This window comes from Arvicola amphibius, chromosome 10 (assembly GCF_903992535.2).
Source record: "Arvicola amphibius chromosome 10, mArvAmp1.2, whole genome shotgun sequence".
NCBI classification, from domain to species: domain Eukaryota; kingdom Metazoa; phylum Chordata; class Mammalia; order Rodentia; family Cricetidae; genus Arvicola; species Arvicola amphibius.
In genome coordinates this window covers 9,208,831-9,231,987 of record NC_052056.1, presented here as the reverse complement: position 1 = coordinate 9,231,987, position 23,157 = coordinate 9,208,831, and the positions used below count along the sequence as shown (strand labels likewise).

Below are 23,157 nucleotides of genomic sequence, written 5' to 3'. Positions count from 1 at the left end.
TTCCAAATTTGTCATAGTCCACATGTTGAAATCAAGAGCCAAAGGCATAGTTTGTTTGGGGGATTCTGGAAAAAATGTCAGAACCTGGTGGAGCCGGGCGGTGGTGGCGCACGCCTTTAATCCCAGCACTCGGGAGGCAGAGGCAGGCGGATCTCTGTGAGTTCGAGGCCAGCCTGGTCTACAAGAGCTAGTTCCAGGACAGGCTCTAAAAAAGCTGCAGAGAAACCCTGTCTCGAAAAACCAAAAAAAGAAAAAAAGAAAAAAAAAAAAAGAACCTGGTGGAGACAACTTTGAGTTCCACTTAGGCTCCTTTAGTTTCTTGGCAATCAGGTTTTGTGAATTTGGGCAAAGATTGTCCAAGTTTCCCTCCACATAGACCAGTACCTGGTGAGAGGCTTTTGGTCCCCCTCAGGGTGCAGGAACCAAATCATGTTGACATACTTCTAGTTCATTAAAACCTGAAGTTTTTTTTTAATACAGTAAACCAAAATATCCATTTAAACTATTCCTCTCTTAATTAGATGAGATCTAATTAAGGAGGCTTACATTTTTAATTTGATTTGCCTGCTGAGCTTGCTTTCCATGAAAACTATTCTGCCCATAATTAGAAGCATTGATGCACTCTATAAATTCAGATGTGAGCTTCCCAGTCAGCTCCGTACCAGGCTTCCCAGAATAAACATCACTCTCATTGTATAATCTCAGGTGTGACTTTCAGCCCAGTTCTTTCCTTCTTATTTATCTTTCCCTGAATAAAATCATTCTTTTCCCCTTAATGTTCTATGTGTTCACATTTTAGTACATGGGCAAACAGGGGTTCCTATAGATTATAAAGATGGTGGAAAATTCCTACAAGCTAGTAATTTCAGCCACGGTAGTGGTAGCATTCTTACATTTTTCCCTTCGGTTTGTGTCATGTTGGGAGGCTGGTGAGCAACTTCACTGTACTTCCAGTCCTGTAAAAGTATAGTCACATCATTATGTTCAACATGAAAGACCTGATAATGAGAAAATGACTACCTCATAGGTTTATGGATTTGCTATTCTATAATTTTGTCCTCACTTTAGAATGTATGCCAATGTACTCAAAATGTCTTTAGGAAAACAGCGTGTCATGTGATATCAGCAGGAACATCACACAGCTTAGGCTTCTAATTCTTTGGTTACATCATTTTTTAAAAAAACTATAGGGCTTGCTTTAACCTTTGTGGTTTTCCATTCATTGTGGCCTCTAGGAATCACATGGAATCACTGCCCAAGTTGTCAGTAGATGACCATAATATGACCAAATGTGAAACAAAAAAATCACTAGGGACTACAAGGTTGAAAAATCTGTGATGGTTATTGTGCATCATCGCTTTCCAATTTCACTATAACAACATTCTTGAATACCAACAATGAAGTGGAAGAAATGATTAAAGAATTGGCTTTATTGAGAGATAATAAGATTAAAAGTTTGATAGGGACTATACCAGGTATGGGGAGATTTCTAGTGACTTGGATTGGAGGGCATGTGAAGGACCATCTATGTACCATAATAATCATAGCCAAGCAAAACTTGGTTGAAATATTATTTTTAATATGTTTTAATAAAAATAATTATATAACTTCCTCCTGCTTTTCCTCCCTTCACTCCCTCCCATCTACCCTCTCTTAAAGCTTTCCCATTCCCCACTCTCAAGTAGATAGCCTCTTTTTTATTATTCTTACATATTTATGTGTGTGCACAAATATAAATATATAAATGCAACCTACCTTGTATGATTTTCCTTGTGTGCATATGGTTTAAAGGTTAGACTTTCTGCATTGGAAAACACTTATATGGCTTCATCCCTAAAGGAAGCTAACTAACTGTCCTTCTCCCAAAAGTCATCAGTTGCTGTAGTTCGTTGTACAATGATGGAACTCCATGAAAATTTCCCCCATTCCTTGTAAACAAGTACATTAATATTGCTCTTATTGTTCCATTTATGCAGCCATTTCTAGGAGACACGGTTTCATAGAAGACTTCCACCATTTTGGCTCTTCTAATCTTTCTTCCTCTTCTTCTGTGTTGTTCCTTGACTCACACAAGCAGGCATTGTGATGAAGATGTGTCCATTGGAGGGCTGGGCTCCCTATGTTCTACTGATCTCTGTACTGTGTACAACTACAGTTTTTCTGTGATGGTTGTCACTATAAAGAGAAACTTTTTTGATGAGTGGTCATAACTGCACTATTCTTTGGATAAGGATAAGATTTAGAAATTTATTAGAGAACTGTGTTTGTCTATTAAAGTAACAGATTCTTTTCTAAGTTCCATGATCTCACTAGCCCCACAAAGCTGGCTAGATTTCCAGTGCCAGACTCAATTTCCTTGTGTATGTGATGTTTTCAGCTATAATGGTCCACTCTTTATAGGTGTCCAAGGGCTATACCAATAGTCTATGTCCTTTTATCCCAAATCTAAATAGTAAATGTTTCTTGATATTTTGCCAATTTGGTGCAAGCAAGGACTTGCATCAGTTTGTAAGTACTCCTGTTTATAGAGGACTATTTCTCAGGCTGTTGCTGTTTCTGAAGAAAATGTGATGAAATTTAGAGAAGATTGCAACATCTGAGACTATATTAACTGCATTCTTGGGGTTGAGGTGATGTCAGCAGCAGTGTTTAAGTGACACCTGAAAGAAAATATTCAAAAAATTTGTGCACACTTTCAAAGCATCTGGAAGTATAAGAGGGCTAAAAAGAACAAGAAGTCTGTGAAAAACATGGCAAGAATCTAACTAGATGTAGATGAAGATGTCATGAAGTAGTTCCACTTAAAGTGGTTCCTGCAGATCTGGCAAATAAAACAAAGATAAGAGGCTGAAAAGAGTCAAGAAAAGGGAAAACTGATGGAAAAAGTCTTCAAATGTGTAAAAAACAAGGGCTTAATAGAACTTATTACAGCCTTAGGAAGGTACTTCAAGAGCTTGAAAACATGGACCTAAACACTCAGTGTGTTCAGTTACTGGAAGGAACATTTCTGACACATTTTCTTCTCATAAACTAATGCATAATAATAAAAGTAATAGCAATAATGGCAATGACATCAACTTGGTAGGGCGGGTGCCTTAGTGGGCAGTGATGCTTGCTGCCAATCAAAATAATCAGAGTTCCAAGCTCAGGAACTTGCTGTGGGACAATGGTCTTGTACCCTGTAAAGATTTGTTGCTTGTATTGTTTTAATAAAATGCTGATTGGCCAGTAGCCAGGCAGGACAATGAGAATAGGTGAATTCTGGGAAGAGAAAAGGCTCAATCTACAGTCATCACCTAGCCACAGAGAAAGCAAGATGAGAATATCTCACTGAAAAAAAGGTACCAAGTCACGTGGTTAACACAGACAAAAATTAAGGGTTAATGTAAGTTGTAAGAGTTAATAAGAAGCCTAAGCTAATAGGCCAACCAGTTTATAATCAATGTAAGCCTCTGTGTGTTTCTTTGTAACTGAACGGCTGCAGGACCATGCAGAACAGAAACCTCTGTCAACAGGAACTACACAGTATAAGGAGAGAACTGAGTTCTGCAAGTTGTCCTCTAAATATCACAAGCATCCTGTGGCATGGGCTACCTCTCACACTGCACGCACGCACACACACACACACACACACACACACACTAAATAAAGGAATGTAATAACATTTAAAAATGTAATTTAAAAATAAGAAACAAACAAAGCAAACTACCAGGAGTGATTCTGAAAATAGTGACATCTCTTCCACCAAAGAGTCAGGTGCTTCACGTGGGTTTCAGAGGAAGTCATTGTTAGCACAGGAGGTGCCAGCTTCCTATGTGTCATCCCCCTTGAGGATCCTTAAGTAAGGTAGAAGTGGAAAGCGATTACTGTAACCTGAAGGTGTAGGGCTTAAAGACTCATGTCAGGATATGCATTTTAGCTAGAAGACAAGAAAGAAAGATTCAAAACAATATAACAAAATGTTGTTTTTTAATCTAAGTTGTTTTGTTTACCAGCAAAGACTTGGAAGTCAGATATAGGGATGAAAACCTGTGAAATGAGGGAGTCTGAGAAGCAACCAGCTGACCTTCCTTGGCTGGAGATGCAGGAAGAGACCATGTCTCCATATTGCCCCAAACCAAAAGGACTTTCAAACTCAAAGTCCCTCCCCACTCCTTCCTGTTTTAGTAATGGTGTCTGAAGCATGAGAGTATTGAAGTACACATTCTAGCAGGCAACAAGCAGACTAATATTCAGTGTTGTTAGAGATGTTTAAGTAACAGCAAGAAATAAGCTATTTTATATTCTCCATTCACTGGTAATTTAAACTTCATATCAAAATGTAATAAAAATTTTATGCTACTACTGAAATTGTAGTTTACAAAGCCAAAACAACTTTATAATTTTTTGTGAGATGTATTAATTTGATTCAAAGTTCTGTTTTGTTATTTTGTTTATAGTTGATATACTGTTATAAAAGATTTCTTTGTTTTTTCTTCTTTTCTTTTTTCTAGCATCCCTCTTCAGTCTGATGTTATATTAATAAACACAATAAAAGATGAACAAATAATTTCTAGTTCTTATGGCAGCTATAGTGAAAGTAAATACAAAATTATAGTGAACTATAATCTATATTACAGTTTTGTAGGATATTAATTCTCCAGTTTTTAAAACTGAAATTCAAATATTCCAGAAAGCCAAATGTGGAAGCAGGTAGAGTGGCCAGCCATCTGAATTTACTAGGACTGTGCCAGAATAAATACTGAACACATCAAAAGTCAAGAAAACCATGAACACTCAGTAAAGAGGTATGACAGTCACCTTTCCATTAATAAGTATCTGAAAGGATCAAAGCAGGGAGTTTTGAACAAGCACAATTATACATGCACTAGATCAGTCAAGTAGGACTCAATTTAACAGATTAAAGATCAGAAAAGAAAAATTACATTCCACACTAAGAGAACTTTGAGTTGTATGTTGTAAAGCCATAATAATATCTCAAACAAGTCATAGCACTAAAGTCTCTTTGAAGTACCAGTATTAGTAAAGGCAAAAAATGTCTACAAAACTTTTTTACCCAAAAAAGGGCTAGCAACTATAGCCTGTGGGGCAACGCTGATCCATGTCTATTTTCCATTGCAGAATTTTGTCATGTCTCTTAGAAAATACATTGTTATGGTTATAGCCTCAACTCTCTTGATTTGATGAAATTTGAAACATCTGAGAAATGGGCTTCAAAGCATTCACCTGAGAGATTATCTTGTTAGATTAACTTACCCACTGTGCATGGCATCTTTCCCTGGGCTATGATCCTGGACTACGTACTGCATGGAGAAAGTGAGCTGGGCACATGTGTTTACCTTTCTCTACTTCTTGTCCATGGATAAAAAGTGAGTAATTGCCCCCAACTCCTGACTCTGTAACATACCCACAGGAACAGATAAGTCTTGAACTGACAATCAAACTTTCTAGCCTCGAGTTAGGTTCTTACTGGTCGTCTGAACAAAGAAACAAGAAAATAAACCAAAGCAATATATCAAGAATACTTGTTCTTATTTTTATTTGATATTCTTTACAGTATATATTATTGGCAAAACTGCATTGACCTTCAAATACTGCATTGTTGCTTCACATTCTTCTTCTAGATTTATTTATTTAATTTACATCCCAACCACAGTTTCCCCTCTGTTCTTTCCCCCAGTACTGCTCCTCCTATCCCACCACACACACACACACACACACACACACACACACACACACACACACACTCCTCTTTGGTATCTATTCAGGAAAGGGCAGGACTTCCAAGGATATAAACAAAACATGTCATATATGTAGCACTAAAACACCTCTCCATGTATTAAGGCTGGAAAAGGCAACATAATATGAGGAATTTTAGTGTCCTAAAAGCCAGTGAAGGAGTCAAAGACAGACCCTACTCCCAATGTTAGGAGTTTCACAAGAAGACTAGGCTACACAATATTGCATGTATGTAAAGGGCCTAAATTGACCCTATGAAGGCTCCCTGGTTGTTAATTCAGACTCTGTGAACTCCTGTGAGCGCATGCTAACTAATACTATAGGTTTTCTTTTGATGTCCTTAACTCCTCTGGCTCCTATAATCCTTCTTTCCTCTCTTCAGCAGGATTCCTGGAGCTTAGCCTAATGCTTGCCTATGGGGTATATCTGTTTCTATCATTTGCTGGATGAAGCCTCTCTGATGACAATTTGGCTAGTCATCAATCTGTGAGTATAGCAGAATGCCATTAAGCTTCATTTCCTTGACTTGTTTTTCTCCAATTGTGTTTTGTTCTATCATAGGTCTCATCTGGGTCCTGGCAATTCGGGCAGTGGAAGTGATGGGTTCACTCTCATGCATGGGTCTGAAGTTGGATCAGCCATTTGTTGGACACTCCCACAATTGCTGCACCACTTACTCCAGCACATCCTATCAGAAGGACAGACTGTAGGCCAAAGGTTTTGTGGCTGGGTTGGTATTCCACTCCCTCCTCTGAAAGTCTTGCCTGGTCACAAGAGATGGACAGTTCAGGCTGTGCATTCCCTATTGCTAGGAGTCTTAGCTGGGGTCATCCTGATAGATTCCTGAGAATTTCCCTTGCAAGGATCACATACTACATTTTGTTCTTCTATTCTTCAATTTTTTTATGTTTTCTATAATTATGTTTCCTTACATTTTATTTCAACTACTCTCTTATCACTCTGCCTTAACAATCAAGAATTCTGCTATGTGCTTACTGTTCAGCTAATCCATACAAAAGTCTGGGTTGTAGGAAGTCTACTGATGACCCTACCCAACACACTTCAGTTCTTTTGTTACCTTCTTTTTGTGTAACAAAATATTTACTTTCTCTTATAGTTTTATTTCTCATCTTTTATCAGTCATTTGCATTCATATGACACCCCTTTTCACCTACCAAGTTCTTAAGACATTAATCACAGATATTTTATATTTTTAGTGTATTACTTGTCTATGGTAAAAATTTATTTTGGCTGATGTTACTGTTTTGTTCCATCAGGTATGTTTTCCTTGCATTGAAATGTCTTATACATTTTTAAAATAAAAGCTGAATATAATGCAATAGATAATAAAAGTGGAGATGCACACTATATACTGATAATATCGGCTTCACGGGCACAATGGATTTAAGTCTACTTTACTGAGGAAATAAAATGGCAATAAAATGATAAAAGACAACTTCCATTTTTCTATTTATAAATTAATCAAGGTATTATCTAATTTGGATATTTCTGTATTCCTATTATTTTTAAATAATGAATATCTTGGTTTCTCCTAGTTTCTTCTGAGACATCAAAATAAAGAAGCAGCTGTCCTATTTAACAACCTTTCAAACATACCACGACTTTTATAAAATTACATTTCCCACCTAAGTGGAGCAAGATAGAGTCTCCTATCAGAATATAATACACACTGTTTATATATGGAACTGTCATCGTTACAAATGCCTCTCAGCATGTACTTTTTTTTCATTCTTATTTGGCAATATCAATATTTAGCTTGTTTCATATCTTTTGTAGTGATTTTTTTATTTGGAGTTACATTTAAGAAACCTTAAACTATATCTGACAATGCTGACCCGTGCTTTTCCTCTTCCGAATTGCTGAGGTATGTAATTCTACTCACAGGAATGGCATTTTCCTAATTTATCTCGATAGTATCAGTAGTTCTCATTGCCTCGACAATGAATGACAAAATAACCAGGAAAAATGTCTGCTGAATTGAGAATATGAAATGACTATGACGTGACATTATTTCAATACGTCTTATTCTGAAGGCATAGACAGACGCAGTATTGATTTTCTTTGAGTAGATGGCAGAGTGTGAACGTGTATTGAAAAAAGTATAAATAAAACGTATCCAAGTGTAGGCAGGAAGGAGTCACATCCAGGCAATAAAATGCTTGTGTGCATCTGTGGAGAAAGTTAAAATCAATCTGTAGTTTGAGATGTATGAAGGATAAATAAATGCTGAAAGATGAAAAAGTTACACAAAAGGAAGTAAAGAGACCCTCCATGAACACATATGAAGGGAAAGATATAATTTTCCCTATTGGGAAAAGGTAATTGTACAGAATAACGATTAAAATATTAAACTGAAAACTAAATTTTAATAGAAAATTTCAAAATTTAGTTCAGAATTTATGACGATTTAAGTCACTTAAAATTGATAAAAATGAAAGCCTTCTGCTTCATATACTAAAGACGTCAATGTATTAAGTGACACGGGAAACACATTGGAGACCTGAGGCTTACAAAGTTGGAACCATGACTCTAGTAGAACATTTTCCCAATAATGCAATGTCTGAGTAATTTTGAGAGATGTCAACAGATCCTGTTTTGCAGGGTTTTTTTTTTTTTTTCCAGAATTCTTTGAGAAGCACACATCCTCCATCATTGGGCTTGTGGCTGAGAAAGACCGATGGGTCCGACTTTAACTCAGCTTCCTGAGTTCTCCTCGGAACAAAGCGTCATTCTTGGCTGGTTAAGTGTAAGCCTCGTCACTCATCACTGACAGCTGAGAAAGGTCAGCCCGGCCAAATGCATTCACTCTCTGTTCCAGCAGGACTTCATTATGGATGCTCGCCCTCACCTCACAGAAATACCTACTTAGAAGAAAATCATAATTTTGACTCCTTCCTCTGACTTCTGAAGGTCGTATTTCTGCAACAGAAAGTTCTTCTCAGGGACTTTTCCTAGATGCTTTAGAAAGTTGTTCTTGCCTTCCAATCTTCCCTCCCCTCCCCCGCCCAAAGATACACAAAAATAAAGGTATTATTTTTTGTGTGTGCCTTCTTCCAAGGTTGAAAATGGTCCCTTGTCCTGGAGCTAAGAGAAGCCTATTTCTTTTCGAGGTGATATTGACCAAATCCAGATGGCAGACCAGCTTCTTCTCATTCTTGTTGTTATCCACTTCCCTGATTTCCTGAGTCCTCCTGGCTGACACACTCTCTTTCTGTGTTCCCTCTAAAATGGCTGGGCACCTCTGCAAGGACCGGAACTGACCTTAGTTCTAGTGAAGCTCTTTTCCCATGCAGCGATGCTAGGTAGAATCACTCCTATGTCACTGCGTTCAGTTTTATTTCTCTCCCTCCCCGATATATAAACCAAGAAACTTGGACATGGCGGCTAGTATTTACAGTGTCATCACATAGGAGGCACATGGGAGGCTGAGGCTACAGTGTGACAGTATATAAAAATACTTCAAAATACCATAAAACTAGTAATGCAGAGCATGAGAAAGGTGCTATACATAACAACGTGCAGCTTCTGAGATCGCAGGAGTTTGACAAACTGATTAGTACAACCTACCGGAACAGTGTATCTGTAGGAAAAATGGGGCCAATGTTCATAGCCATAGCCATCATCATCAAAATAGCCAGAAGACTGCAGCTATGATCGGAGTCGCAACCAGAACCCAGGTCACCAACACTAAGTCTCAGGTCACTTCAGAAGCGACCACTGTCATTCGCTCTGCTGGGGATTGAAGACTTGGGCAGATAGTGGAGGAAATGTGTCCTAAGAGTGAAAACTGCCCTAAACCAGAGTGCCTTCCCTTCATTTCCCTTCAAGATGTGTGACACATCAAACCACTGCAGCTTCCCATCCTTTAGAAAAAAAAATTCTAGGTGAAAATCAGAACCACTAGTGCATGTTTTTGTTATGTAATGAAAATTTTTTATATGGTTTATTTTTTTATATTTAAAAATTTCCATCTCTTCCCCTCTTCCTCCCCCTTCCCTCCCCTCCACTCCATCCATACCCCCCCCCTCTCCAGGCCATGCAAGAAATCAACTTGTCCTTTGAATTTGAATTATTTGATTGTTGCAACTAGGTGTTTCAGCATGAATAATTAAATTTTGTTTTCAGAGCTAATAACTATACATTTCTACATTTAAATGCAATATTCAAATCCCTTGCAGCTTATCCCCAGAGATGCCTGGATTTTGATTAAACAACTGATATTTCTTCCAATTTAGCTAAAATAAAGTTTCATTTTTTGCTAATTATCATGTTTTGTTTCTTTTAAAATTTCAATAAATTAACATACAAATTATGAAAATATTATGCATCCTTCTCTAAGTTTGAAAAAAGGACGGAATTTATTCAGAATAAACATTTAATCATTCTGTTGTATGTGAATTTTCTTCAGCACATTCTATCTCCCAGCATGTTACAGAGTCAAATTCTACAAATTGTACTCAAGGACTATTGTAGCATACCCCAACTTCCTGTCCTCTAATTTCCATAAAGAATCCATCCAATTCAGGAAGAACAACCAAGTGTTTTGAAAGCTGCAGTTCAAATTTAAATTCCTATCCTGTGCATATAGTACCTTACTAAATAATCTTACATTTCATGTGTATATAGAATATTTTCTGCATTATTTCTGATTCTAGAGTTCAATCACTCACTGTAACTGAAGTTTTATTGAATAAGAGATGATTTGTCACACTTTAGGATAAGAAATAAATTATAGCTTCAAAGAAACCTGCTGTTTTATTGTAATTGCAAGTGTGTGTGTACACATATGCACCAATTTGTTGTGTGTGTGTGTTTGTGTGTCTGTGTGTGTGTACGATTGTACGTGAAGGAGTAAATTTCCCCTCACACGTTTGAATTGAAAATAAGATCAGAAAACTTATTTAGTTTTAATATTTGGTTATTAGTTTTTAGAGGAGGAAGGCCTATGTTGTTCAAAGTTATACAAAAACAGAAGTGTTGAAGGAGGATGCTTGTTGTTTCTCAGCTGCTCAGCCCTGAAATAATCACACAGAAACTGTATTAATTAAATTACTGCTTGACCCATTAGCTCTAGCTTCTTATTGCCTAACTCATATATTAATTTAACCCATTTCTATTAATCTGTGTATCACCACGTGGCTGTGGCTTACCAGCTAAAGTTCCAGTATCTGTCTCTGGAGGGGCTACATGGCTTCTCTTTAACTCCTCCTTCTTTCTCCCAGCATTCACTTTAGTTTTCCCTGCCTACCTCTATTCCCTGTGCAGACCCAAAATAGTTTCTTTATTAACCATTGGTATTCACAGCATAGATAGGGGAATCCCACATCAACTCCCCTTTTCTGTTTAAATAAAAAGTAAGGTTTTAACATTAACACAGTAAAATTACATATAACAAAATAGTTATGAAGCAAAAATTACAGTTACAATATCAATATCTACTTTATCTTTCATCATAACTAAGGAAATCTATAACTATAAATTTTTCAACTCCATCAAAGACTCCAGACAGATATAATATTACCTAAGTAAACAATAAGTTTATTGTAAGCAATTTCCAAAACTCTAGAAGTGACAGACATCTCATTGCCTGGACAGTCACCCACAGTTCTTCTGTATCATTGGAGCATCCATCTTTAGCCTACAGGCCCATAGCATCTGTCAGACTCTTCCATGAAACAGGAAATTTCAAAGACATCTCTTTCTATATTGGCAGTTTGTCAGTCACTTTCTTCTGTGTCCTGCAGAATGCCTAGTAGACTCTTTCATGAAGCAGGAATTCCAAAGGATCATCTCACCTTTGGCAAGTTTAGCAGTCATTTCTCTGTGGGTCCTGCATGTCCAGTTCATCAAACAGTCCAGGCAAGAGCAGTTTCTTTCCCAAATCACTAGCAAACTCCATAAGGAGCCTCTTCTATGCCCATCTTCTCTGGTACTGACAAGAACAGATGTGTCTAATAGTCCTGAAAAGTCCTAAGTTATTAAATATTTAAATGCCATATTCTATAGTCTTTGAAAGGTTTAAAGAATGCCTATCTAATTGAAATAGATATCTGTCCATCTAGAAAATCTAACTAACATGACTATTAGCTTGACTATTATAAATGACTATCTCTTAACCTATATTTCTTAATTATACATTACATTTTTAAAAGTGTTGCACACACAATACCTTAATCAAGATCAGAAATACGTATATACAGTATAAGAAAATGGACCTTAATTTTGTATCAATAAAGCAAGATCCATACCAACGCAAAGTTTTTGTTTCTATAGCATATCCCCCTTCAAATGTAAACAAACATTTATAAACAATAATTGAGAATACGAGCATAATTGTTCTCCAAGCTGCTTCCTGCTTTTTATTTGGCAAAGTAATTTTTGAGGGGTGTTCAAGGCAACCACTCAGTGGGTCTTGGTTCATCAAACCATATTAGTTTGGAAGCAATCTACAGGTTCTCATCCTCTGTGGAAACAAAAGAAGAATCTCTTTTAAAGCAACATATCCTTAGACCCATATTTTGAAGACAAGATACCTTTAAAGTATATATGTTGGTTACTTTGATCCTTCACAGTCAAAAAATTCAAAGAAAATATAATAATATACATAATCCAGACTGTGTGTTTTCCATTTTATGTGGCATATTTTTTTACTCCTTTAATCCATGACTGTCTGTACTGTCTCTTTAAAGATTTTACCCTTTTGTAAAAAATACCATTTACTTTTTTATAACTGTCTATATTCTTTTTCCTCTCTCTACTAAGACTACATACATTTACAAGTCTGAATCTAACCTATTGAATATTTAGAATTCTTTACTGACCAGTAGCACTTCTTAAAATGCTAAGCACTTCTTAAAAACTTAAGCTGCAGCAATACTAGGATATATATGGCACTTTCTGCTTGCCTGCCCATCCCAGCATGGCAGAGCTGCTCACTGCCTCTGAGAGCCATGCACAATGCACCATCTCTAGGCACACAGGTGGTCCATGTTGCTGCCAAGCAAACCATAGTATGTTGTTCACAAACCCCATTCAAATGCCCAGTCTCCTGAAAGAGTCAGAGTTTGTGCTGGCAGCATGGCCCAGAAAGCTAGCATTTCAAAACAGTGTAGCTTTTTCTGCTGCCAGTGAGTCAGGAAACCTCTCTTAAAGGAATGGCAGCACACCACCAGCAAACAGCAAGAAGCTGTGTTAAACTCTGTATTTTTGTGTCTAGAATTCCTTTTCAAGCTCTCTCAGGTTTTTAAGTGGATTTTAGTTAGCCATGTTGGTGTCAATTTGTTGAAGGAGGATGCTTATTGGTTTCCAGCTACTCAGCCTTAAAATAATCACACAGAAACTGTATTAATTAAAACATTGCTTAATCTATTGCATAGGATGATATGCAAGTCATAGTTGTACCACACTCAGTGAAAACTCAAGAGAAAAGAGGAGATGCCATGGTGGTGTGTTAACCAATTGTAAGGTTAGGACTAAGAAGAATGTACATGGGTGGAGGACAGAGAAGCCCCTGGAGAACATACTGAAGATCCTACATACTGTTTTATATCACAAATGGCATTGGGAGATTTCCAGTTATGATAAAAACCTCCTATGACTCACCCGAGGTACTATTACTGAAGTGTGCCATATTAGCTATTTTCCATCGCTATGACAAAATGCCATGAACAATAGCACTGAAAGGAAAAAGTTTCCTTTGGTTTAGGGATCCAGGGTGTAGGGAATCTGTAATGGCTGGAAAGGCACAGCATGCTAGCAAAAGCACGAATCAGGACAACCACACTTTATTACAACCCCGGGAGAAGACAGACAGGAGAAAGATGGGTCAAGCTGTAAACCACAACAGCCATTTCCAGTGATTTACTTCTTGCTTACACCAAGGCTCCACATTCCAGAGGTTCCATAACATCCGCAAAACAATGCTACTCAGGGGAACCAAGTGTTCTGAGATGTGAGCCTTCTGGGGACATCTTTAACCAAACCAGTTGTAATGTTTCTCATAATTCTCTTTAGCCATTTTGTCAACTAAGAAATTTTCTGGATGACCTAAAACTCTGGAGACATCTAAGAGAGGAAAGAATAACTTCTAACCATATTATTGTTCTCAATTCACCTTTTAATCATGTTAGCTCTGCTCCAGAAAGCCATAAGCAATTGTATCTTTTACTGCCAGTTTATTTTTAATTTGACTAGCTTTGGCCCAGTTTAAGGTCCTGTCTTTGTCTCCTATTTATTACTGCCTTGTTCTGTAAGCAGCTTGTGCAGCTGCATTCCACAATGAGGGGCATTTGCGGTTGATTTTTATTTGTCATGGAGAGGTGAGGCTTCAATATGAGCTACAGCCAGGTAAGGGGTTTTCTACTAGTGTTTAGAATTCACCGCCACTCACCACTGATCAAGACATTTGTCTCAAAGGAAGCTGACATAATTACAATTACGTCTTATTGGTTCCTGGGTTGGCAAGAGTGTTTAAAAGCATTTTGTTCTTTTTCTTTCTTAGCAACCCTTATCAAGAACATAAAAGACATTATATTTGGGATTATTATTTGACATCAGGATGACCTGTGTGTAAAAATCTTTAAAAGAAGCCAATTTCTTTTAAGTCATTGCAAGTCATTTCTGCTCCTGTAAGTAACCCCTTATCCGTACTCCTGTAATTAACCTCAGTAAAACTCAATAGTTCTTAGACTTTTGTCACTCCCTATCTAGGGTGAGCAGACATGTGTGTAGTGTTTCCTCAGGAAGGGTTTGGTCACACAACATTTGTACAGATGGAGTTTAATTTCTTCTCAGCATCACACTGAGTACAATTAAAGGCTTGCTGGATGCTTGTGTATACTTATAAAATTAATAATTTTAGTGTATCAGCCATCAGCCAATGAAACTCTAAATCACATGTATAACTCACATACAATTTACCGTACATTTATGAACCATTAAAGGATACCATTGCCAAGTGAACCTGGAGCTTCATGAACAGTAAGAGGTCTTGTTTAAAGCTCCATAATTATTTGTTATTTTTCTTTTTGTGTTTTTTTTTTTGTGACAATAGTTAATAGTTATCAAGATATCATGGCAAACTAAAATTAGATTATGGCATATCAGAGCAAAAGTAGTACACTGTAGTACTATTTCCTCTTGCTTGCAAAGTAAAATCTCCCCAGCTATTTCACATATCTGAATATCCCAAAAGATTTGGATACTACTCATTATTATTTTAGAGAGACTAGTATTTGGTAAGCAAACAAAAAAATCCATAGAAACTTTATTTTAAGTAAAGCTGACAATTCGTGGTGGTGAAGTCATCCAATTATCAATAGTCAACAACCCCATGGGAAAAAATTTCAAAAAAGAATTTTAAAATATATTATTAATATGTAGATAGAAATCAAATGGGATTATAAATTGAAAAGTAATATCTACAAATTCTGTTTTGGCATTAAGATCTCAAGGACAGTCCCAATACAAACTGATAGAAGAGTTCATGATTTTACTGGAACATGTTTCCATTTCCCACACATGGCTACAGCAGTTGCATCTTTCTTCATGGCTTCTTAGCTTTCAGAGCTTGGCATTATCTTGCATTTCCTGTCCTTGTGACTGGTAGTGTCAGTTATAGGTTTCTGTGAACTAGGTTTTCTTAAAATTCAGTGAGATTTCAGACAGTATAGAATGCCAAGAAAACTTTGATAATTATTTGGGGGAAGAAATTCAAACTTAAAAATATTTTTTCTTTTATTATCGCTGTTCTTATATACATCTTTTAAATATCTAACAGTAAGCGTTACTTGTCCATTACCTGTCACTCATACTTGTGTTTATCCAATAATGAGCTTCGCACCTGACTGTCGCCAGTCTCCCTCAGTGTCAGCGAGCACCCCTTCAACCCTCTTGATCATTCCCTCTTTTTGTGTAGTTTAGGTGTACATTCTGTCTACATTCTTTAAATCTTAGTATGCAATTTCACACAAAGGAGTTTTTATCTTTGTTGCCAACTTCCACCCTTTTCCTTTAGAAAATGACTCAAGTAGGTCTAGGTCAATAAACCGTTGACCTTCAGCCAACTGCAGCCGTGAATGTGCGTGGGCGGTCAGCTTTCATCCTAGAACCATATTCATACCCTTTCTGCTGCTTGGAAAACAATTGAAATATTACACCAGTTGAACTGAGGGTAACATATTTTTAAACTTCTTTATTAAGTAAATTGGTTCTTTTAGAATTTCATACACATATATAGTGCATTTTGGTTATCTAACACCCAAATAAATAAAAAATAATAGATGTATCATAATTAATAGAATTATTTATACTTTTATTTTTATTTCTGTTGTCAGAAAAGCATATCCCATTTGGTAGAATCACTTTTCTAGGTGAATATTCCTTATGTGTGGTGATGGGTTGCATAAACACCCAGTACATCCTCTTCGCATTTCAATAAAGTAGGATCGTGTGTGTCACTGTATAAATGCTTGTTAGTGAACCTGATAGAACTTTAAAATGCGTACGACATATATAGGAGTAATTCTATATAAACACCTCCTTTCTCCGTTATCCAAAGCACTCACTAGTGAGGAACCACATTCCTTTGTTTGACTTCATTTGTTAATTTATTATGAAAGAAATTTGTACTTTTGTGTCACTTTCTAAAATTAGAGTTTTGAAGCTGCATGCAGATATTTCAATTTCAGTTTAATTCAGTTTTCTTTTCTAAGGGTGAAGCTAAGCATAAAATAGTTATTTTCTAATAGTCTCATTGTTTCATAGGACTATGAGAGACACACAATTTACAAACTGAGCAGCATATGTGGATAGCATCCTGGTGATGCCCATACAATAACCATATTTAAAGGACAGATATGCCAAAATACTCCATTTCACTAGACACTGAATTCAAAATGCATAGCATATAGAACAAAAGTTATGTAAATGATGTGCTCAGACATTCACAGGAATTAATGATGGCTAAGCAAATGCTGTTTCTCAGTATATCAAAAAAAGAGAGAGAAATACAGACAGACAGACAGACAGACAGAGATCTTTAAACATTTATGATATGAAAAGATGGAAAAACTGGACAAAGTTATATAAGCTTGGAAATAAAATAGAATACATACAATGAAAGAAACAATTTACAAAGAAATATTTTATGTAATATGCCAAATTTTTTATTAAAGATTTCCATCTCCTCCCCCTTCCCTCCCCTCCCTTCCACCCATACCCCCACCACTCCACCCCTCTCCAAGACAAAGAGCCATCAGGGTTCCCTTCACTATGTTAAAATTTTAAAGGAAATTTCTAATCAAAAAACATCAATGAAACAATATGTTAAATGCTTGCAATAGTCATTTATTGAGATAACATGCTGAAAAATACCACAAAATGAACAAAGGAGAAACCTTTAGCAGAGTAGGGTAATAGTAGTATCTTAAATAACTGATTCTGGGTGGGATTAGCTGATTATTGCAGATAGAATGTTTTCAGTAAAATCCTGAATATCCGTATCTTCCATAGAAAGAGGGACGGAAGTAGCCATAGCCACCATAGCCCCCAAGGCCATAGCTGGAGCCATAGCCATAGCCCAGGCCACCGAAGCCACCAAAGCCATAGCCAGAACCATAGCCATAGCCCAGGCCGCCAAGGCCATAGCCAAGGCCACCATAGTAGTTGCCGTAGTAGTAGCTCATTGTGTCTGAGATTGAGGAGATGAAGTGCTGTTGAAGGTGAGTTTCTTGAGAATGAATGTCACCTTCAGTGCTTGGGCTTTTATAGTGTTCCAGTGCAGGTGTGGCAAACCACAACAAAGAATGACCTTTTTTGAAAATGCATGTCTTTGCTGAAAAACAATACCATCAAGCCACATTCCACATATTAAAGATACTTTCAACATAAATAAAGGCTTCCTTTGAACTGAGTTTTATTTTTAGGCTCTTTTGCTCAACAAACTGTCAGATCATGCTCTCATAGTTTGTACCTCTGTATTGGATACCAAGCTCCTTGACTTCAGAGATCCTGGGTCATTGCTGGGTTATCTCTGTCTCATCTCCGACTGAATTTTTCTTAAAGATGGCCTTTTTCTAGAATGAACAAATAGCCAAATATCATAAAATAACCATAAATGAATGTGGTTAGCTTAAAATCATGGGAAAGTACATTTGCAGGAAGAGCTTGAGCTTAGAATCAGGCTTCACTAGCAAGTTTGCTTATTAATGTGTTAACATTTCTATTTAAATTTTTATATAATATATTTTGATTATTTTCTTTTTCCTCATCCATTTCTTCCAGATCCTCCCCACCTCTTATAAAAATTTCTCCCCACTTTTTATAAAAATGAAAGACAATAATAAAACAAAATTAAAAACAGACAAACTGAAAAACAGAACAAAGTAAAAGAAATAATGAAATCATATTTATCATAGACCCAGTTACATTCTTAGGCGTATACCCAAAGGACTCTACATCTTATGACAGAGACACTGACTCGTCCATATTCATTGCTACTCTATTCATGACAGTCAGAAATTGGAAACAGATGAGATGTCCATCATTTTTATAATAAACTTATACACATCTTCAAACATGGCAACAGATCTAAGCTCAGTTTTCAAGTGTCCTTCTACAATGATTCATGTGATACAGCCATCTTAAATGAGCTCTCCCTAACTGGTCCATAAGTTTTATTCTTTCTCCTACTTTGGACTTACATCTTCCCTTTGAAATGTCTCCTCCCTGCTCTCTATAAAGCCTCCTTTCCCCATCCTAGTACACAAATACCAGCCACAAACTGTTATACTTTTAAATCCATACTGATTCCTGCAGAATTAGAGTTTTGATCTTTACTGTTTTAAAATAGTTAGATGATGCGGCATATAAACACTTTGAAGAAATGAAGCTACAATTATATTTTTATTGTGACACATTTTTGAAACAACATTTTCATTAGATATTAAAAGTTTTTTGAAAAATATCAAATTGATATTTTAGGAGTAGCCTCTAAGAGAAAAAATATACAAAGCAATTTTTCACACTAAAGAGTTTTAAAATAGATCACCATTATTAAGACTAGCATTAATTACAATAATCATATCAATGTAAAAATGTTGTAGTAGACTTTTGGACAGAAAAAAAAATGATGGATGTGAGGGGAACAGTTGGAAGGCTTGAATAACTTCCTGTCCTAGAACTGTGTGAAAATATTCAGTTTTCACACACTTGAAACTGCACACACTCCCCTCACATTCAAGAAACTTGCTTCACTTAACCATTTCATCAACTAAATTAATACTTAGACTATAATACATGGCCCCCCATGTCATAAGCCATTATTACACTCAACCATCCTTCCAGCTGTCATGTTTGGCTCATTCAGCACTTGACTTGCCTACATTGGTCTCTAATAATAACTAGAATTTTGTTGTTAACTGGTACCCTGTCTTTTACTTCATAAAATTATTTGCTGCCATCTGGATACAGCTCATGCTACAGCTCAGAATTTACTTATTTCCATACCAAACATTGTGCTATTCACAAATGAGTACTAGACATTCTGTGGCAGGTATCAGGATTTTTTCAGTATCATTCTGTTGTCAGCTAATGATTTTCATTAAGCATAATTTATCTTCATATAACAGTGTTTACAATTGTTTATTATACATATTAAAATATTGTTATTTTAAAATAATTTGTCTTGGAAATTTTCAATTTTGATCATATTCTCTCATCATTACTTCCCTCCAGCTTCTCCTAGTGTCCCTATCCTGATCCACTTGTGACTTCATGTTTTCCATTTCTTCCTCTTGTTTATAACCCTAAGACTCCAATTAGTGCTATGTTATGTGTGTTACAATGCAATGAAGAATAGTCCACCAGTGATGTCCCATTGGAGAGTGACTCTTCCTCCTCCTGCACTGCACTATCTCCTTCACCAAGAGAGGGAACTCAGTGGCTCCTCCCCCATCCATGATAGAGACATGGGTGCTGTGAACTGATAAGTACAAAGGCCATGTCAAGTCCAGAACTCAGCAATCCACTGCTCTTCTCCCTATCTTTCTGATCTTAAGGCCTAACAGCATACCCTTCCTTGGTGTCCCTGAGCCTTGGGTGGGAGGAAGGTTGCTTTGTTGCTGGGCACTCATAGTTACTTACATGGGCACTCTGACTATAATGAGCCACTGCATCAAGTACTTCTCACTGAGAAAGAAGCATTTCTGACCAAAGTTGAGATTGAGACATATCTAGGGGTATAAACATAAACATTTAGAATGTAGTTTGACAGTATAAGTATTTAGCAAATATTTTATTCTTTAATTAGGTCTATATACTGTTCAGTATGGTAATTCAAAATTAACCAGAAATTGGTCTATTTTTCCTCTTGAGCGTATTGTTTACTGTTTTGTTTTACCTAAAGTATACATGTATATTACCTTTTCTTTTACTCTGCCAATCCTTTAGTTTGTTTTCATTTTAGCAAGGTGCATGTAAGATTGGTTCTACACAGATCCTCTTTCTATATATTCTTTAATGTTTGTATACCTAACCAAAAAGTAACTAAAATTCTGACCATAATACTTTGTAAATATGTAAAATTAGGCACCATTTTCCACAGATCCATTATAAGCCAGCCAGTCATTTAAAATAATTCTACAGTAAAGACTATGTTTCAAAACAAGAAGTGTGAAGGTTTAAAACATTATTCTTTAATTACTATACATAGTGCTGTGCTATTTAAAGTACTTTTTTCGATTCAGTTTATCACTAGATAAATAACTGTTATGTGATTGCTACCAGAGTCCTAGTTTTGCATTAAGTCAATGATATTCACCTACAGCACAATTCATCATTTCACTGTTATAAATTAAGATCAGCACAATTATAAACACATTAGTATCAAGGTAGCAAATATCACCGAGGATCAGTGAAGACTCCTATGACTAATGTTGTGAAGAATAAATTAAGTTTGGTGTCACTTTCTTGAATAACAAAAACTTAGATTTTTTTACTAAAAAATTAAAAAAATTTAGATGGTACCAGAATCAAGAGCTTATCATCAATAGACAGTCTTATATTTGAGGCAGCCATATAGAGAATACATTTTCTATTAATCCCAGTTATGGTTTAACTGAGAGACAATTAAAATACTTAACTAGAGTTGGAGGAAAAACACTTAAAAGCTGGTTACAATCAACTAGATATATAGTTGTTGTATACAAACATATATACACGTATACATACATACATACATACACCTTCAATAAAAGTAGAATTAAACTTTAAAATCTGACTGTTTTCTGCTTATTCATAAAAGTGTGAAAACACACTAAATATGAGCAAATAGTGTTATCAAGATCTCCAGCCCTCTGTAAAAATCTATTGCTTTAAGATTGTAAACAAGACCAACTTATCTAGAGTAAAATTGTTCCTGATACTACACACCTAGACAACCAGCAAAGGCTAATAAAGTAATTTATCTTGAAGGAGAGCCTACAGCTATCATTAACTAAACCAGGATAATCTCTAACTGTATTCTCAATAGGATTTTGAGGGAGGGGAAGAAATGGGGAAATGATGTAACCATACTATTGTAAAAATAAAACAAATAATACTAATAAAAATAGCTACTAACATCTTACCAGAGCAATAGTGATTTGGCAAGGGTTCTTTGGGGGTTGTGAATATATGTGGCTCCCTGCAAGATTCTGAAGTTGTTTCTTGTTTACCCATGGTTAGATGGCTAGGCCTCTTATGGATATATAACAAAGACCTGTGATTACTTGACACTCTTTTTTAATCTGCTCATGTTCTAAGACAATTAGTTCTGCACTATTGTTTTTAAACTTTGAGTTCAATAAAATTTCTATGGTTGCTATCCATTGTATATAAAATTGTGTAGCATAACTGCAACCATTAGAATTAGATGCAGTCATTAGAGTTAAAATATTTAAATTTATTTTTTTATAAAATATCAAGTCATAGATATTGGAATATTAAGCATTATTTCTCACCAAATGAAAAATAATTTTAAAGGAGAATGTGTTTCAGTGAAACATACCCATCAGATATGTCTAAATTATGACGAAGAAGTATACTTTAGCACAAAATACATTTGAATCATACTGTCTGCAAAATGCTTATTGGGATAACATGCTGAAGAACATCACAGAAAAAGATGAAGAAGAAATCCTTTGTACACAGTACACTGTAATGAGGATATATAGCTGGAGTTATGGGTTTTGAGTCGTGAAACCGACCACCACAGATCGCAGTTTGGATTTCAGTAAAACCTGGAGAATAAGTATCCTGCATAGAATGAGAGATGAGAGTACCTGTAACCATAGCCACTATAGCCCCCAAAGCCATAAATTCAACTATAGATATAGCCCAACCACTGAAGCCATAGAAGCCATAGCCAAGGCCATCATTATAGCTATAGTAGTAGCTCGTTTTGTCAGGGTGGAGGGTGGGTTTAATGCTGAGGTGAGTTTTCTGGGATGCATTCATTGTGCCTAAGCCTTTACACTTAACCTGTGTAGGTGTGACCAATCACCTGACCCTTTGTTATCTTTGAAAGACCATCTTTAGAAAAAAACAATCTTATTTAGTCATACCTTTCTTATGTCGGATGGCTCCAAGATGCATGAAGATGTCGCTCGTCTGAGATTAGATTAACTTTCCTGCCTGAAAAGCTGTTTTTTTGTTGTTGTTGTTATTGAATATACAAGCTATTAGTAGCTTCTAGTTATTTAAAATTTATCACGACTGTTAAGGCTTCAATACTTTTGCTTGCACACATTTTTTTTTAATCTCACACTTTAGTAATCAGGCTCTCTTATTTAAAATAGCCTTTGTTTTTTATCCACGATCAATCTTGTCTTCATTTTGACTTTAAAAGTATTTAGCTCCTGATGATACAATCTTCTGTCTAGAAGGTAGCCAGTAAAATATTTTAAGCCACTTTCCATGACTGAAAAATCATGTGAGATTATTTTATGGTCACAGAGACCCCAGATTTTAAACAACATAAGGCCGTGCCAATCTCTTTGCTTTTCTACCCGAACACCTTGTTAAAACCCTATTGTTGAACACAGTACACATTTGGGGTTATTGTGTTGTTTTGTTTGTTTGGCTTGCAAGAAATAGAGAAACTCAGTTAAAACTGGGATGGATGCTCCCCTCTGATGGTTAGTATTCAGAATGCCAACAGCTGCTATGTAGTTTAAAATTATATCACCTCCCAAACAGGATATGCTGACCTCCCCTCCTTTTTCTGTATCTGTTATTTCTTTCTATTGCCTTATATCTAGCATGAGCTTCAAACATGATGCTAAGTAGTTGTGGAGAGAGTGGAAAATCTCTTATTTTTAACCCTAGTGAAGATGCTTTGGGTATTTTTTTTTCCATTTA

General features: G+C 36.2%; 1 protein-coding gene across 1 annotated transcript; it reads right to left on the bottom strand.

Moving 5' to 3' along the window:
• Positions 1 to 17,237: 17,237 nt before the first annotated feature.
• Positions 17,238 to 17,444, bottom strand: LOC119824582 (keratin-associated protein 19-9b-like). Its single transcript, XM_038344794.1, has one exon. It carries the CDS (start codon positions 17,442 to 17,444, stop codon positions 17,238 to 17,240), a length of 207 nt encoding a protein of 68 aa, XP_038200722.1.
• Positions 17,445 to 23,157: the final 5,713 nt, after the last annotated feature.